Below are 13795 nucleotides of genomic sequence, written 5' to 3' on the forward strand. Positions count from 1 at the left end.
ATTCTGGCATTTAGCAAATAGCAATAATTGTGGCCATTCCAAAACATGAAAAGTTTGCTCTGATTCAAAGACAGAAGGTTATGTTTCATTTTCTAATATGTATATAAATATTCAGTTGTGACTGCATTTTAACACCACTGAAAGCAATAAGTAGCAAGTCGATATGTGTAACTGAAGATTGAGTTACTATTTGTGTTTCTTTATTTAATTGTTCTGTTTTTGTGAAGCACTTTGTGATCTATATGTCTGTGAAAGGTACTATGTAAAAATACAATTTTACTTACAAAAAATGTTTTCAGCATCCTACAGGTAAGGTTGCTAAAAAGCAGACAAGATGTCTCCAATTCTGGTTTTGAAAATGTTTTTAAACCACTTTCTCAATAAAACCTAAGTCTTGTTTTGGAGAAATATGGTCAAACCAAACTGAAAAAAAATATTTAATGTATAAACTTTTTGCTGTGCAGTTAATAGCACTGTTGCCTTGCAGCAAGAAGGTCCTGGGTTTAATTCCCTTCCTGGGATCGTTCTGCATGGAGTTTGCATGTTCTCCTTGTGCATGCGTGGGTTCTCTCCAGGTACTCCGGCTTCCTCCCACAGTCCAAAAAGATGACTGTTAGGTTAATTGGTCTCTCTAAATTTTCGTTGGGTGTGAGTGTGTGTGCATGGTTGTTTGTCCTGTCTGTCTCTGTGTTTCTCTTTGATGGACTGGCGACCTGTCCAGGGTGTACGCCGCCTCTCGCCTGAAATGTCTCGCTGGAGATAGGCACCAGCAGCCCTCCCAACCCCACTAGGGACAAAGATATACAGAAAATGGATGGATGGAAGAATATGAACTTTATTGAGAATGATGAAAGTCCAAACAGGAAGTGGGCGTTACCAAGGATTCTATCAAAGAAATTTTCTTTTTAATTTTAGCAAAGAGAAATGAAAGCCGGTCTATTATATAAAATGCCCTTAAAATATTTAGAAGTTTGTGATTGTAACAAAATACAATGTGAAAACGTTCAATAGCTGTGACTGCTAAACATAGCAGCTGCTATATTCAAACTCATCATAAACCCAGAGCAACTTTTCCTGGCTTTCTTTGAGGCTGTTCAGACTAGAAAAAGCTTTCCACGACAGCTGGAAGACTTAACAGAGGTAATCGCGACAGACTTTTCACTTGGTTCCGACTTCAATATTGAGCAGATTCTCCTCCTGCTGTGCCCTTTCCTGAAGAGGATTTCCGACGCGCTGACTTCAATTCCGCTGCATGACATTACAACCTTTATCTTTATGCAGTTCATGCAGGTTACGTAAACAGATCAAGATTTACCAAAATTCAATCAAGTGCTCTTTTTTTGTCTTTTGGTGGCTTTTCAACAAAGAATGCTTGTTTTGCCATCGCAGACAGGTGTTGGGATAAAAATATTTTTTCTTCCAGATAGAAAAAGGAGTTTTGAGGTCAGGCTGTAATCAGCCAAAGGATTGTTTTTCTAGATATGTATTTTTTTTAAATGTGTAATTTAAATACAGATGCATAAAAAAACAGAGGAGATTGGGGAGGTCATGCAGCAGCTGGGGAAGCTTTGGTGTTGTAATCACTGTCACTGTTTTGGCTTCATTATGTTTTTCTCAGCGGGCTCAGTGTTTTCATGGATACCATGCAGGCAAACACAATGGCATAGCTAATCTGACTTGGGATAGATGGAGGTATCCAGTGTACAAGCAGTCAGGTGACTTCGGGTGAAACGGAAAATTAATGGGCAATAAATGAATCACATCCGAAGTCTGAAATTCCTCATCTGTTGTTTGCAGGTGGTATGACCTTTCATGAAACCTTAGGAAACCAGTCATGTCTTAATGTCACTGGAGTCTGCAGATAATCGAAGGAGTGGAAAATACAGTTGAGGCCAGTAACTTTATACTATATTGATTTTTGTGACTTGATAGAGTTAGATCATAGGGCCATAAGAACAACAACAAAATTCTGTTGACGTCTTTGTGAAAGTTATCTAATATTCAAGCTCTCCTAAAGCAATCAAGGCTCTGCCAGTTATTACCAAAGTCTATAGCCCAGTCTGACTGGAGTTTTCCCAATTATCGATTGTTTTTTGCATGACTAACCCATTCTATGGCAAACATTTAAATGCATCTTCGAGTACATCTGGGATTGTATTTTGACTTATACGATGCCTTCTTTTTCTTCCTGACCTTTTCCAGTTCAAAGACACAAAGATCTATTTAAATTGTTTCAAAATATGTCCAAGGTATCTCTTAAACCATTGTCAGTATCTATGGGCAAACTTTTTTCTGAAGGTCAGCTGAGAAAAAAGTGTATGTCAGCGCTGAAGGATAAATAAACAAAGTGCATTTTGTCAGAATTAAATGCTGAAATAGCAATATCAAAGAAATGAGAAGCACTAATAAATCTAATTTAGTTATATTTAAAAAAAAGCAGTATCTTATTTATGTTTGTATGCTGAGATATGAGCAACATTTACAATATTCCTATCAATGGTTGCAACAATGTGAATTAGGATAATGATTTATTTTGACGGAGAAAGAATGTCTCTCAAAGATATTGCAAAGAAATTTAAAGCACAATAAAAAAAATGGAATGAATATGAAACCTAATTTTTGCTAACTATTGGCAACAGATGCAGTTTTCAATTTTGCCTGGCAGCATTTCTGTTTTAGTTGCTTGCAGAGTCCCTAATTAGTATATTTATTGAGCCTCCGACAGTCTACACTGAGTCACAGTTGTAGGACTGTTGCTTTGTGGCTAGACAATCCTGGATTTAAATCCAAGTCGGGGCCTTTCTGCATAGAGTTTGCATGTTCTTTTTGTGAATGATTTTCCTTTCACAGTCCAAATACATACTTGTTGGAATAATTATTTTTGAAATCTGCTTGTGAGTGTGTGAGTGTATGACTTTTAATTCCTGTCTATCTTCCTCTTTCCATGGTGTACCCCAGCTTTTACCCATCGACCTCTGAAGATAGGCAGCACCATCAGAGTGGGTATCGAAAAGGGATGGATGGATGCACTTACAAAAAAAAAAAAAAGCATTACATCTGCAATATGCGTCTGGCTGTGTTTGACTGTATTTTTATTCCTGAATGTACCTGTGGAAAAAAAATATTTTCTGTTCAAAGCAATAAAATGACAAACATTTTGACCAATCACGTAGTTTTCAAAAATTTACACTGAAGGCACATTTAAAACACTACACCTTTACTAAAACATCAGGCAGGTTAGATTACCTTAAGTTATTCAAAAAGGTCCCAGGTTAAAAAAAAAAAAACCCTCAATCTTGCTCTGTTTTTCTTCCATCGGATAGAGAGAACTTATCAAGGTTTGATATAAATTATGCTAAGCAAGGCTAACATCTGTAGGAGTTGCAGTTTCTGGCCGTCTTTACAGCTAAAACTCACCAGGATGGATTCTCCTCATGAGGGGTTCAGCTGCCAGTCAAGCTTAGGATTTTGTAGATAATGAACAGAAACCCCTCTCGGCCATAATCACCTTGTCTGTAACTGCTGACACACACACATATAGCCAAGACACTCTGTGAACCTCTCAATCACTGCTTCACATCTAAAAATACTCCCGGACCTTCTTCTCCAATAATCAAATTGTAAATGAGTCCACAATCTGCCTGCATGTTTTATGCAACAGAATGAGTCACACCCGATTTAAATGACAATATGTCGTTTATTTTCTATATTTTCAAGGTTTATTATTTACAAACAAAATAAATGAAAAAAAAAATCAAAAAGAGTTTTTGACAAACACTGTTTGTCTGCATATTATCGTAAGAAAGTTTACATTTATCCTTCTTTCTTCTGTTATAAGCAACCACCAGACAGTTTGTTTTCTCTAAGCCTCGGATTATCTGAATAAGCTGAACAGTGACCATGTGAGCCGGGGTTGCACAACTCACATTATCGGTAAACATAATGAAACCTGTGATCATCAAAACCAAAGAAAAATCTGGTTCATCCTACATGAATGTTATCAGTTGTTTTTGCATCTTGCTCCCCAAAACACCAACAAACCCACAAGAAAGAAATGTACATAAATAATATGCGTGCTGGTTTGTTGACAGTCTCTAAATTCCTAATGTGGATGCTCGTTATTCTGTGTTATACGTCACTGATAATGCCCTTTCCGGTATGCTAGTTAGTAGCGATTTGTTTAGTGAAAAAAAAGCACATAGTCGGGACGCTCTCCCTCCAAAGGCAAGTATCAAAAACAGCACAAACCAACAGTGCTGCAATCCATCTCAACTGTGTACTAGTTCCTATACACTATGGCATATTCACGATTAAGCGCTCTCCATTGCAAATAGAACACCTCCCCACCCGCTCCCGTTTAGAAACTCAAACAAGATGAGGGCAGCACAAATTCTCAGGGATATCGCTCCCTTTTCTATCCCATCCAGCACCTAACCTCGCTGAAAGAATCCCTATCTTTTCATTAGCAAGTCAGAAAGTGCAATTTAAAAACAAAGACAAAGACTTTGAATGTTTTGCTTTGGCCAGTTTCTTCTCAAGCATCAGTACTCAACCTTTTACATCAGTGGCTAGCTACAAAGAAAGGTATAAAGGTGCTCCAAATTTATACAATGTCTCAAGTCTGTGATACATCTGCAAGTCTAAAGATTGCACTTCTTTTATCTGTACATTACCTCATGACGTTTCTATTTAAGTCGAGAGTTTTAGAAAATAAAAAAAAAAGACCCGCCTCCAGCAGTTTTCACCCTAAGTGAAGACACCAGCTGCACACGTTGAGACATTTGGCCATCATTATTGTTATTTCCTTTCTTGTCTAAAAACACTGAGACACAGAACACACACAGAGTATAGTAAGAGTGAACTTGCAGCCGTGTGCAGAAGTGACGCTAGTGTGCGGCGGGCTCATGCCCGCAACGAAAAGGATGGAACATGGCGATAGTTTTAGGCACAAATACTTCAGACCGTCAATGCAAAAAAGTCAATGCTTGTGTTTCAACACACAGATAACATCTAGGCAGAAGGACAGTGAACAAAAGAGAATCTAACATTAACATTTAACGTCAACATTTTCGAGATAGTTTCTATTTAAGTTATTTGTGACAACGCATGCTTTCATGACAGTGGTGGGTTGGCTGTATTAGTGAACTATCGACACAGTCTGGGGTGAAGACTTTTAATCTTTTAAAACAGTATCTCAACGGGCTTAGTCACTATGAACTGATGAGATATTTGGTGCCATGAAAGCGGCAGTTCTGAATCAAAATTGACTGAGAATTTGTCACATTTGATTAAGGAGAAAGCAGTAAGGCCTTGAGCACAATGTGCAACCTATTGTATGTGCACGGAATGGACCTGCAAGCAGTGACGATAGCTGCTTTTATTTGGGTCTTCAGATAATAGTGTGTTATTCTTGCTTAACTTTATACTTTCATGCCTCAATCTCCGGGTCAGTTTAGAGTATCTAAGCCCAACACGATGGATTTACATGAGACAGAAACCTTAATGCAAACCAGCTTTTGTTTATCATCCACTTTTAATCTGCCCCTTTTTACCCATTGATACAATGTCCTGAGGTCTTCATAAAGTGTCTATGATATGCTTTAATGAAAATACACCAATGATACAGTACCAAAACCCTCTAATATTGCCTATCTTTTCTTTTTAGCTCTCGACTTTACTTCTCCTCTTTCTTCTGCTGGTTGTGTGTTTGGAGATGGCTGTACATATTTGTTATATGTGTTATGTGAAGCTATGTAGAGTATTCAGCCTGACAGCTCACACCATCACACATAGACTAGGAAATGTCAAACTGTTACAAAATATAGTTTTGATCTAAAAAAAAAAAAACAAAAAAACTCGCATCACTCTTATCCGAAGCTCAGTCAGTTGATAATTATCCATCTTTTGGAAGAGAATCATTGCAAGTTATGTCATGTTACGCACCTCAAATATGATTGCTAGAAACCATAAAAGTCAGTCCGCTGGTGAAATATCACATCATAATTTGCAGATGATAAACTCCGGTCTTTACAGTTGGTTTATTGCTCTGTTTTCAGTCATTTATTAGGAACTTTCCAGTTTATTTTAATTCTTATTATTCTTCATTTACCACCAGTTTGAAATAAACAATGACCTTTTCACACAATGTAGTAAGAAAAGGTGGTAAAATTATGCTGCATACTTATTGTAGGTCCTGTGAAATACTTAGTTCATAACAGCAAGTTTCTCATGTAAGATAATATTTTACCTTACACATAGCTTGTACCATAAGTTCAACATTCAGATTTTGAAAAAAAATATTTAAAAAGCATAAAATCATTATGCACACTTAAAACTGAAGGCCTTTTTCTTTAAATCAAATATTGGATTCTATGACGCTGGTGCAAGAATCTAGTAATTTAAACCAAACTCTGTCAAAAATAGTTGTGCAAGAAAAAATAGAATAATTTTACTGTCAGAGCTAGGAAACTCAAAATGAGATGTATATTCAATTAAAACCTAAATATATTCTCATTTGAATGACTATAGCCATAACAGTAAATTGGCAACACATTGCAGGATGTTTGAGTGCTAATAGAAGAGACTGAGTGAGAAGATGGAGAGTCAGTGGGAGCTTCTTTATGCCTTTTCAAGAAGTCGTAATAAGAGGAATGTATTTCTATATCTCATTAAAATGAGAAACTTTGTCACTTTAACGAGATATAACACTTGTCTCGTTAAAACAATTAAGTATCTCATTTTAACGACATACTGCTCCTGAATATATTTCCTAACTGGGCAGCTAAACGTTTCTGAAAGGAAAGAGACAAAAATGAACCTTACTGTGGTTATTGGGTAAACCTTAGCATCACTAAATCTCTTTCAGAGGAATAAAATTAAAAAGAAAATGTCAAAAAGTAAAATTGTGCTGCATAACTATGTGAATGTGAGTGGGTTGTTTTTCTACTTACACTTCACACTAAAGAAAATACTTGTTTATTTACTTGAGATAATATCAACCCTTTGCCTGCTGTGTAGTTAGCATAAGCTATTGCTAGCTTGCCATGCTCTTGTAAACAAAGAAAGTGTCAAATAGAAAACCTAACTCAGTACTCTAATTCAAACATCTAACCTTGTTGTGTTAACTAAATCAATGGCGACATTGGAGTATATTTGATACGGTTTGCAAATAGGGGACAATTTAAATAATTTTTCAAAAGCTACAATATGTAAGAATGAAAATAATATTTCTGGCCTTGAATATGAATCAGTAACGTTAGTGAAATCATTTTAAAACTGAAATTGGGATAATGGGAAAAACTAATCCACGTTGGATTGAAAGACAAAAATCAAGTTCTTTAAATTATATACTGTGTGGACTCAGCTGATCCAAAACCATATGTGATGCTAGACCTAAATACAGCAAACATCCAGAGAAGAGAGAGGGAATCATAAATGTCCTTTAAGCCTACATTTCTCTGCCTCGAGTTCTGCTAGTTTTTGCATTAAGGTTTGCTCATCTCTTATGAAACATACGTATTTTGTCACTTAACCTCTGTCGCATATAGATGATAGAAGTAAGACATTGTTATGATAGAGAATGCACAACACAGTATCTGTAAATCCTAGATCTACAAAACTATTTACAGCACACATATAGGTATTTGTTATGTCACAGTCTATTGCATAATGGTGATAATCTTTAGTTTATAAATATTATAAATATACACAGAATTTTTTTAAGCAACATTATGTAAGATCTCAACCATCTGAAATCAAAAATAGAAAAAACAAAAAAAAAAAAAAAAAAAAAAAAACAAGATCATCCATCCATATCCATCTCCACGTTCTTGCTTCACCAAAGAAATAAACAAAGAAAGCAGCATTTCTATTACCTATTCCCTTTGGACCCATAACACTGTCATGGTTTGAATGTGAGCCTGCCTTGGGGATATAACAGCTCAGAAGACTGTATTCTCATTTCTGGGAGCAACTTAATACACAGTTACAGTATTTATTCTGATCACTCAAGCAAGGGCTCAGTAAATTGTTAGGAGATTTTTTTTTATCATAGGTATATGCTTTTAGAATTTCTTTGTCAGATAATTGCATTAATAATCGCACAGTGATGCCTAAAGCTGCTTAACAGGAGAAAACATTTTTCCTCTTCATCAGGTTAAGAACAAAATCCATATTGCATTCCAGTTAGAAAAGAAAGCAAATGACAGAAACAAAACAAATAAAAATAATTTCAAAAAGTCATACATGATATATCATTTCATATATTTCTTAGAAAGGAAGACTCATTTTTATACTACAGCTTTAAATTGCCTTTGCCAATATTGTAGTTAGATTTTACCCACTTGCACCTGCACACATCCACACTCTCAAACATCCATTCACGTGTATCTGTATAATATACATTCTTAAGTTTAGGGAGACAAAAATGTCTAAAATATTATACAAGGGCTTATATACATATAAGATTTGTATGAGGTTACTTTAGAGGAAAGTTGGAAAGTAACAAATAAATTCAGAAATTCCTCGTTTTTGCCTCTTTTGTTCTATACCCATCCTGAAGATGAATTGAAACACATAAATAAATAAAAAAAGAAAGTAAGGGAAAGATGTATGGAATCATAAATTTGATGCAAAACGCATTTTGTCTTGCTCAGTCTCTGTACTGCTGAGGACAGAATCTCTTCTAGATCCAGGGGATTCCCTGTGCTGGGTCGAGGTTGATGATGATGCCGCTGCCACCGCAGCCACTGCCGAAGCGGCTGAACGCACTGGGGGCAAAGCTCCCGACGACATCTGGCGGAACAGACTGACCCGCTGGGGCACTGTAGTGCGAATGCCACCTTGTAGACTTATTCCCTGGATGGCTGCTGCTGTCGGTGGCACCATGGAGGCCAAAGACTCCCCAGAAGCCGGATGAGCTCTGGGCCCCAGAGACGTGTCATGTGGCAGTGATGGTTGGGAGGCCGACAGGTGTCGGACGTCTCGACTCAAGCTGCCAGACTGGAGAGCCTGCGTGCTCTTGTGGATGTCTCCCCGCTGAGGTGAAGGGACCTGCTGCTGTGCTGCTGAGGCTGCAGCGGCAGTCGAAGCAGCCGGCTGTTGACCGAGCTGCTGCTGTTGTGTGGGTAGAGAAGGTTGACCAATGGGCTGCTGGATAAGCGACAGCTGGGAAGCTGTTGGTGAGCCATACTGGAAGCTTCGGCTAGCCAACGGGGTCTGAACGGGTGGGCTGCACATGGCCGCTGTGAAAGAGCAGGGTGACATGATCGCTCCCTGCTGCAGTGCTGTCTGTGAAGAAGAATTCAGATTAACCTGGGAAAGACTGGATGTAGGGAATCCCCCCTGTGCCACAGCGGCGGCAGCGGCAGCGACTGGCAGCATGCGAGCAACAGAGGCATTGGCAATAGCTGAAGCACTATAGGTCATGGGTACAGAGGACTGCTGTAACTGAGCGGCGCCAAAGGCAGTGGAATATGGCGGCTGGGCTGGTGAGTTAATAATGGAGTTTCCTGACATTGGAGTCGAGTTCATCCCGGTAACTGACTGCTTGCGGTCCACCATCATCACCATCTCTCTGTCCTGACGGATAATCTGCTTCAATATCTCGTTCTCCTGTGTGTTGAACACGCCGGCGTTCAGGTCCTTCTGGAACTTCTGCAGCAGCAATGAGTTCTTCTTCCCTGTTGACGCACAATCAGAAGAGTCACCACATACAGCAATGGAGAACTTTGGATATATAAGAGAAAAGCAGAACTCTGGGTGATAAAGATGCAGCTTGTATGCTTCAGTCATACCAAAGCATACCTATCTTCAATTTCTAACCTGTTAAGAGGTCCATTGTTTTAGCAAAAAAAAGAAAAATAAATTATTGTAGAAATTTTGGCTCAGAAGCTGCATGTTTATAGACCCTCTAAGGACTGCTACGTTTAAAAAAAACTGAAAGACATTTTGACAGTCATGACTATGAGAAGATATAAAGTCTGAGAAAAGAAAAGGACATATAAGAGACAAAGATTACTGAAGGTGCGACATGATGACAGACTATGAAGGTGGTGAGGTCAAAACACAGGAGTTACGGATGATTTGTACCCACACGCCACAATACTGGACACTTTATAAAGACAGAAAACAGAAAATCTAAGTTCTGAGAATGAAATTACGGTAAATGTCACTCTTTTGAATTACAATGAGAATTTAGCTAAACCACGTCACAGGGACATCTAGAATAACCACTACAATTTGGCACAAGAAAACATTCTGCTATCTCAGTCTTTGATAATTGTATAGTTATTGTTTATTAATGGAAATTAATCTCACTTATAACAGAATATGTTAAAGAACAAGTTAACTATTTCAACAGTTTTTCTGGTGTACAGTTAAATGGTAATAGAAATTTAGAAATACAATTTAGGGTTTGGTATTAGAACCATGTTCTTTTATCACTTAAGAAGAACTCCCTTTTTTGGTACAGCTATTAATGTGTAAAAAGTCTTAAAATGATTTAATCTTTTGTTTAAATAGCATGCTAATAATGCTTAAATCTTTAGAAAAATCCAACTGTTCTAGGAGTACATTCATACATTGATCCAATGGTAACAAATTGCTGATTTCACCAAACAAAATAATTTAAAGCACCCCTCAGGATTTAAACAATAGTATCTGAAGCATTTATAATACATAATTTTAAGATTTATCTAAGCTATAAAAAAAATGGCAAATAAGGCAAAGGCCTCTCTAACATTTTTAACTTGCTCATACACACAGCAATTTAAAAAAAAGAAAAGAAAACTGAAATAACTGGGTGCATTAAAACAGTGAAATGGATGAAACCAAGAGTACCGATAATTTCTGGAGACTATTGTATGTTCTATTAGGACACAGAACATTTTTTTCCAGTCTGTCAAAATGGTTGAGCTATGAAAATAAATGGGACTAATTACTTATTAAACAGCCATGTCTTCTTGCTTCTAGAGGAAGCAATAGTAGGAGCTCCTAAAGACATCAGATGTATCTCAAAATGACAAGATTTCAAATTAAAGATATTTTTAGCATGTTTACCCTGAGTGACTATGTCTGACTGTTCTTAGAGGACGTGTTTCCTATAATTATTGTTGTCCTTCTGTATTGACAGGCCATGAAGCATTGTCAGTAAAGAAGACAGAGAGGGCGTTCGGCGTGGTGAAGGCTTTCACTTCATTCAATCAATCATTAAATCCTGTCCTTGAGAGTGAAGAATTTCTTCACATAGTTTACTGTTTAGCCACATTTGCTGCACTCAAGACGGCTGGTAAGCCATGCATTCAGCTATAAGATATTGCTTTACAGCTGTAGCTGCTGAAAATAGATTGATGTCACTTTTGGAGCATTTTATTTTCAGAATCCAGCACTCAGTTTGAAGTGGATCACTAGGATTGGAACGATTACTACGAGGTCGGGTAATAAAGAGCTAAAACAAACACCACAGGCTGACTGTTAATCTACTGTCAACATACAAGATGGCTTACATGGCAGTTTTAAAGGCGAAAGGGTCAAATACTGTAGATTAGAATGAAAATACATTTATTCATGATTTTAAAAGCTGTGTAATGTGAACTGCTATGTTTGTCAGAAACACATTCAAACAGGGATCAGTTTTAATTCAGAAAAAAATAATAGATATCTAATTTCATTGAAATAAAAAAACACTTTAAATCTATAATAAAATGTCACCATTAACATTTAATAATTGTACATTTGCTCTGCAGTGCAATGTGCCCTCTGTCTTATCTATTAATTTCCTTAATGTTGTTTTTGGTTCCTCAGTCATCTATCTTTACTGGATATCTTGTCTTCTTCATGAATCAACTAAAGGTGAAAAATGTTTTTATAGAGCTACAGTTCATACATGATATATGCTCTACATTCACATTGACTACAGTCAAGTATTTGACTTTATCAGCTCCTTTAAGCTGGTATGCCTCCAGGATGGTCACACATGCAAAGCCATTCATATATAAAAACTTCATGTGATACTGTGTGGCTCTGAATGTTTAAGCAAAACCATATTTCAAAGAAAAGCATCTGTTGCATTCAAATAATTTCCAAAAATATACAAGAAGATAAGGAGCTGAGACTACAGATGTAAAAGTGGAAAGCATGGACTTATTACAAATAACACAATATTTATTAAAAAGGAAATCTGCAGGCACAACTCATATTGAATTATTGCTACAATTTTGTATCTATGACTTTGAAGTTTAAAATTAATACTCTAAAATAAAAGTCATGAGACATTTATACATAATTGTTTTAAAACAAGACACTTCTGCATATTAGGAAATGTTCCTACTCACTACTACTGTAAAACCAAGTAAAAATCATAAACACTGCTTTTGACTGTATTAAGACATATAGCTATTCTGCATCTATACTTTAAATATTAGAAATAGTTAAAGACTTAGCAACCCACTAGTCAAACATGTATAAAGCAAATAAAACATGTTTCCAGCCATGACTGAAACAATGCGGGAAAATATGATTACATTTTGAAAGCACTCATATTTGTGTACAACGCTGAAATACTGTAGTAACAATTCAAAATGTGAAATACCACCATCTTACATTATGGTGATATTTGAATGTTGACTAAGAAATCTGCTGATGAGCAGAGTAAAATTTCCAGCAAGTCTGACGACTGACTGGTCGGGAACTCAAAAGTTTGATCTTTTTCAGGTCAGTGAATACAGCATTTTGTAAGCACTATCAACGTGCACTAACCCTAATACTCTGTAGTGTAGAAGCACTTAAGTGCCAAGAACAGCTGTACTACCGATTCTGTTGTACAGTTTACTGATCTAATACTCTTCAGTGTAGAAGTATTTATTGATGGAGAAAGACTATTTTTTGTATTTGTAAACCATTTAAAAATATAGTTTTTCATGTATCAAAACGCTAAACTTTTTGTACCCAAGTTTTTGGTGTGCAAAAAGCTACAACAGGATATCAATTTATTCCTGCATTAGGGATGCTTTATTGAACCAGTGAACTCTCACAGTGAGCACACTTCATCAAATACCAGGATGTATGATCAAATTACAACAAACTTGCAAATTGTACATTGGGGAAGGAGTCTACATTCTAGAGACCGCTGTTTACAGATAATGCTAACATCGCTAATCATCCAAATGGGGTGATGGTGATGACAGTTACGGGACAGGAGTTTGTCCCGTAATCGGTGGGCCAGTTCGAATCCCCGTTCTGCTTGTCTCAGTTATTGTGTCCTTGGGCAAAACACTTCACCGGCTTTGCCTCCTGGTGGTGGTCAGAGGGCCTAGTGGCGCCGGTGCATGTCAGTCAGGGCAGCTGTGGTTACTATCCTGAAGATTGTCACCATCAGACTGTGAATGTGACTGTGTGCATGTAAAATCTTGAAAATTGGTCACTATTGTCTGTGGATTTCAACATTAGTGTTCCTTTGCACATTTTTCAGAACTGTAAAGAAATATCCATATTAAAATAAAATAAAATGACTATTAATTGTGTGGTAAAAGTTACATTATGCTACATTATACATACAGCATCAATCACAATTTTGGTTTCTTCATCTACACATGGTGAGACTCACATAAAATCAGGAAACTCACACCATTTTTCTCTTGGCTGCACCTCATTTCAGACAGACTAACACAAACTGGAAAAGTCTGAAATGCTGCAATTGAAAATGTCCTATTTTTTGGAAACTCTGGATACTGAATCCTCCAGGTTAAAGAGGAGGGACCGGCCTGCTGTTATCGCCGCACAGTTAGAAAGGCAACAT

General features: G+C 37.0%; 1 protein-coding gene across 1 annotated transcript in view; it reads right to left on the reverse strand.

Moving 5' to 3' along the window:
* Positions 1-3312: 3312 nt before the first annotated feature.
* Positions 3313-13795, reverse strand: part of hcn1 (hyperpolarization activated cyclic nucleotide gated potassium channel 1) — a 76615-nt gene continuing 66132 nt past the window's right edge. The window contains exon 8 of the mRNA XM_005798632.2: positions 3313-9680. Within this exon, the coding sequence (XP_005798689.1) occupies positions 8617-9680 (1064 nt within the window). The 3' untranslated portion in view covers positions 3313-8616. The remainder of the gene's footprint in view (positions 9681-13795) is intronic.

Source organism: Xiphophorus maculatus, chromosome 8 (assembly GCF_002775205.1).
Source record: "Xiphophorus maculatus strain JP 163 A chromosome 8, X_maculatus-5.0-male, whole genome shotgun sequence".
NCBI lineage: Eukaryota > Metazoa > Chordata > Actinopteri > Cyprinodontiformes > Poeciliidae > Xiphophorus > Xiphophorus maculatus.